At 29.1% G+C, this 5,341-nt stretch overlaps 1 protein-coding gene across 1 annotated transcript; it reads right to left on the bottom strand.

Annotated features, from left to right (window-relative positions):
* Positions 1-2,968: 2,968 nt before the first annotated feature.
* Positions 2,969-4,829, bottom strand: LOC109595535 (tRNA-dihydrouridine(16/17) synthase [NAD(P)(+)]-like). The gene is made up of 7 exons (XM_020010910.2): positions 4,550-4,829; positions 4,330-4,489; positions 4,081-4,276; positions 3,743-3,991; positions 3,425-3,686; positions 3,218-3,373; positions 2,969-3,162 (listed from the first exon to the last, which is right to left on the bottom strand). Exons 1-7 carry the CDS (start codon positions 4,760-4,762, stop codon positions 2,989-2,991), a joined length of 1,410 nt encoding a protein of 469 aa, XP_019866469.2. The 5' UTR covers positions 4,763-4,829; the 3' UTR covers positions 2,969-2,988.
* Positions 4,830-5,341: the final 512 nt, after the last annotated feature.

The following is a 5,341-nucleotide window of genomic DNA, read 5'->3' as shown; positions in this document are numbered from 1 at the left end:
ACAGCGCGGTCCCGTGATAAACTACTCACTTCTGTGTGCTCTGGCCTCCCGGTGGAACTTGCTTATACTGCCCGACAACAATTTAGGGGTTATCAACGATCGAGCGTCTAGATGTCTGTTTCGGTTTTTTTTTTTGTTAAATAATTTTTGCGAGGATTGTCCTCAACGTCAGTCGATTTTGGTTGCCATCTATTTTGGAGTTAAGCAACAGGTTCGGATTTAAATTAATGAGGTGTGTGAAGGATCGCAATTAAATAGGGCGTACAGCTTTCATATTGGGTTTTTATCAAATTGATATGTGAAAAAATATAAATAATACTCACTTGGTTTTATCATCTTTTAATTAAAAATTTATGTATCAACTTTTGGGATGATACTCCGCAAACAGATTGATTTAAAATAAAATGCAATTTGCTCATCTAGGGGGAATTTAGCCCTAGACCAAGTGTGCACGTTAGATATTTTTCAATTTATCATGGTATTTTTTATGTAATAAGGTGATGGTAGTTATACAAATTTGTTAGTAAAAACTTATAGGGTTATCTACAAACTTCTATTATTATATTACAGAAGCTACACTACTAGGATGAATAGTTTATAATTACGTGAAAAGATTTACTTAAACTAGGTATTTCTGGGCTAAAGGATAACCATGGTCCCATTCAAAAATCTTGAAACCCACCTGATGCGGTTTGAAAAACCGAATGAAGGACTACATTTTAAAATTTATTAATTTTTGTATATGCGGTAGTTTGGTAAACTTATTAATTAAACTCTCTTAGTGTCCAAAACCTAAATGCTCCTTACGTCGGTAGTCATATGTTGAAATTTATATAGAATTTGACATAAATTACTCTACTTTTGGGATAAATAAAATATATTACTACGCAAAAAGATTCATGTGAACAAAAATGCAATAGACATCCATTTATCTGGAGGAAACTTACTGTTATAATATGGTAAAATCCTATTATTATTTAACACAAATATTTCTACTCTTGGTTCATGGAAACAGAAATACAAAGAAAATGAATTTAATGGAATCATGCCCCACCAAATATTTTGGAACAAAAATTAAGCCGTTTGAAAAATACCGTAACTAAATAATTTTTAATTTTATTATTAAGTATTAATTATTATATATAAAAATTGATTGAGGGGTGGTTCCCTTAATTCAATGTTTTGAGGACAAAGCCCCAAAAATAAATTGCTTCCACCCGGTGATGATGTCTGACATATTTTTTTTTTTATTTTTGAAAATTGTATAGAATCAAATTGTTATAATGTCGATTAGAAAATCTTATTATTTGGGAGAAGTAACTACTCTTGGGATAAATAAAACATATTACTAAACAAAATGACCCATGTAAACAAAAATACTATAAACATGCGCTTATCTAGGGAAACAGTAGGTCAAGGGGTAATTTTAGCCCCCACCAAAGATCTTTGAATCCACCTGAGAACGTTGAAAAATATAATGACCGGATATTTTAAAATTTATTATAAGTATTAAGTGATTCTCTTAATTCAATGTTTTATAGGATCAATGCCAAAAAATAAAATGTATCGTATAATATTATCATTTAACAAAAATTACTCTAATTTTGGGTTGAATAAAATATACTATGCAAAGGGATTCATTTAAACTAAAATGTAATTAAGAGAAACTCTAGAGCAAAGGGTAATTAATTTTTAAATTTATTATGTAAGTATTAATTATTTTATGTAAGAACTGTGTTTATAACATTGAATAAAGAGTTATTCTCTTGATTCAATGTTTTATGGTTATAGTAATGTTGGACAATAAAAAATTTAAAATTATTACAGATATTAAATTCTATTATATTCATTTTTTGAAAATTGCTAAAAAACAGTATGAATGAATCTTAAAACCATCGATTGAATTCTTAAACATTTATTAACAGAAAATGTGATCTAATATTCGAATAGCTAAAATTTGTATCAATTTGTTTTTTTATTAGAAACATCATGATTAAATTTACAGGACATTGTGGTTTTACCGGAAATTTGTGATTCTTGGTAATGATTCACATGTGTTCTTTGATATTTATATCAAATATATTTATTATAGTAAGATGTTAGTTCAAGCTAAATTCAGGCTAAATGTGTGAATTATTTTAAGCATATTTAATAGAGAGCATTATAGTTTATTATCAACTGCCCCTTTATGTTTTTTTCTTTTAAATTGTGTTGGTTGTATATGTTATTTTTGCGAACTCAAACATTTTTGCAAACACTTTACCTTCGTCGATTTACAGATATACTTATTTATGGAAGCAGACACTAATATTTATATGTTTGAAGTTTATAAATTAAAAAAGGTTCATTAGTGTTTCACTTGCGTCATACATATACTGTTTCACATGACTTAAAATAGTTTATTTTTTAGAAATGTTACTTTGCGATAAATAAATAGTAGTAGTTAAAAGAACAAAATAATTGTTTACTTATAATTAAATTGATACGCAGAATATTGTGACATGTCAGTCCTTATATCTGATGTGCATTAATAAACTGTAATTATCACAATTAATAGTTCCAAACTATAACTATTGGAAATATATGTAAATATAATCGAGTCGAATACATATTAAAATAAACAGGGAAGAGATATACATCTTTAAATTTACACCCATTGTTTTACATTACTGTGAAAGTTGTCTTGATTATAAAAAGTGTTACATTAAATATATGGTCAACAGAAAATTCCCCCTTAAAATCAACGAATATTATGATTTAATCAATTAAAAATATAAGTATACTCTTGTACATATGCAATCTTTTTATACTATTGTAATAATCGTGCATACACCCACATCGATTTGAAGTAATAGCAAGACAAAAAGAAACATTTACTTCAGCTTTCATAAAAGCATATATGCAACCCAGATAACACTATCAGTATGCAAATTTAATACGAATAGGGACATAAATAAAATACTATATATTCAAACCAAAATATATTGGTTATGGTATATTAACAATAATATTTTCTTTCTTAGGTTTACCTTGATTTGCATACAATTTCGCTAATTGCCGTCTGGTTTTAACTAAAATTCTGTGACCTGGACAGTCCAAATTTTCAGTAAAACATTTGTCTTTACAGCACTTTTTACATAGTTTATAACCACATTTGGAACCCTAAAATAGTTAATAGTGAAAATGTGGAAATATACTAAATGTAAGATTTTGTTACCAATGGATTTGTTAAACAAATACTGCACTTATCCATTGGTCTCTCTGGAGTGTCTAATGGCTTTTCAGGACGCCTATTTATCCGTCTTAATTTTTTCATTTTTTTTCTGCTAATAAGATTTCCGTCACCATCTTCATATTGCCTTTTACACTCTCTCTGGAAATATATTAATTAAAAATAATAATTAATTTTATTTAAGTAAGTTACCAAAAGGTTCTTTTGCTCTTGTTGCATTTCTTCTATTTTCTTAATATGATTTTCAGGTGTATCTCTAACATATGATTGACATAACCAAGGTGGAAGTATTAAATTTTGAGTATCTTTTTCAACTGTATCATTCCAAGTTTTTAAACCTTCATGATATGGCTCATACATGTCTTTTAATTCATGTATTATAGATCTGAATTTCTCCATTGTATTTGCAGCACCCAATCTAATTCTAAATTCATTATTTGAAGGAATAGATAAACTGAAAACAAAATATTAAAATTTACCTGTGATTCATAACCACCATTAAATACTCACATATGTTGAAATAATTTAAATAAATGACCCCTTATATATGACAAGGGAGCTGGATATAAATCAACTAAATCCAAATACTCTAAAGCAGGCTTCCATGAAGTTGGATTGTCATACATAAATAAAGCAGGATTGTATAAATTTCCTTCAGCAGTCATTACACCATTAGCACCTGTCTCTTCTAGACATTTCAAAACATCTTGCATACACTGTATGTTACCATTTGATATGACAGGTATTTTAACAGCTTCTCTATAAATGATCATAAACATATTACAAAATTGTTAATTTGTGTACTCATAAATTTGTATCAAGGACAGATAAATATAAAATTAAATTACCTTACTGCTTTCACAAAACTCCAATCTGCTACTCCAGTCAAAGGACCTTTTTGCTCCCTTGTTCTTCCATGAACAGTTAACATTTTACACCCTGCTTTCTCTAACATTTTGGCATATTCTATGGTTCTTTCTTTTGTATCTAATCTCCTTATCTTACATGTAACAGGTACTCTTAAATTTTTTGAAAGTGTACTTACTACAATAGGGAAATTTAAACATATCAGACAATAATATTTTGTTATAACAAACCTATCTCTTCTAAGAGGGGCCATTCATCTTGCAAAAAAGATCCATAGTGTCCTCTCTTTGCAATGGCTTGTGGACATCCTAAATTAATATCAATTGCACAACAATAGTCCTCGGCTAATTTGGCAGCTTCCAATAATATATTTGCATCATTGCCACAAAACTGCATTAAAATTTAAGCATGATTAAAATGTTTCCAGTTTTATTGACATTTCAACATTACCTGGACTATAAGAGGTTTATCTTCATCACATGAAGCTAATGCCTCTTTCCTGTACTTTGGATCTTTGCAAAATATGGCACTGTGTAGCATTGGAGTGTAACACAATTCAGCACCATATCTCCTGCTGAGTATCCTCCATGGCAATTCACTGGCATCCACCATTGGGGCTACTATTTTTGTTGGGCATCCCAGAGTGTCTTTCCAAAAATCCATTATTTAAAATATTTCACGTTGGTGGCGAAACCATAACATAACCTAACATCAACACGGTTTGAATGGAAAATGTGATGCATGCAAAATATTTTCATTCCCCAGCGCCATCTTTATAAAACTTTTATAAACAAAATTTAAAACAACACAGAACAAAAAGATGGACATGAGAATTTACTTTTGTATGGATTCTTAAATGCAGAATATGTAATTCATTTTTTAATATACGTGTATCTTCGAATATACTCAGTGGCAGAATTACCAACAGGCCGAGTAGTAGGCTGTAGCCTAGGGCGGCAGATTTTACGGAGCGGCAAATTTGGCAACTTTTTTTGTCTTATAGAAATAAACAAATATTATATACCCGAAGAAAACGAATCTCAACAATTTAACAAAAATTGTAATAATTTAATACCATACACTATATTGAATACTCCAACGTCTGTTACCAAAAAATTTGTAAAATGTACAAATGTTTTGTGATTATAAATTCTTAAAATATTTCAATGTTTCACCACTTAAATATTTTTTTGTATTAGCCTAATTATTAGAAATTGACTTAGTTGAGGAATGTGTAAACTT

Source organism: Aethina tumida, chromosome 2, assembly GCF_024364675.1.
Source record: "Aethina tumida isolate Nest 87 chromosome 2, icAetTumi1.1, whole genome shotgun sequence".
In the NCBI taxonomy this organism is placed as follows: domain Eukaryota; kingdom Metazoa; phylum Arthropoda; class Insecta; order Coleoptera; family Nitidulidae; genus Aethina; species Aethina tumida.
Note: the sequence above shows the minus strand (reverse complement) of the source record. Positions and strands in the feature narration are given on the sequence as shown.

Coding starts and splice junctions, on each gene's coding strand:
- LOC109595535 (XM_020010910.2), bottom strand. CDS start 4,762: ATGGATTTTTGGAAAGACACTCTGGGATGCCCAACAAAAATAGTAGCC. Junction 3,992..4,080: donor AGTTTTGTGAAAGCAGTAAG/GTAATTTAATTT, acceptor GATCATTTATAG/AGAAGCTGTTAAAATACCTG. Junction 3,374..3,424: donor AAGAGCAAAAGAACCTTTTG/GTAACTTACTTA, acceptor ATATATTTCCAG/AGAGAGTGTAAAAGGCAATA.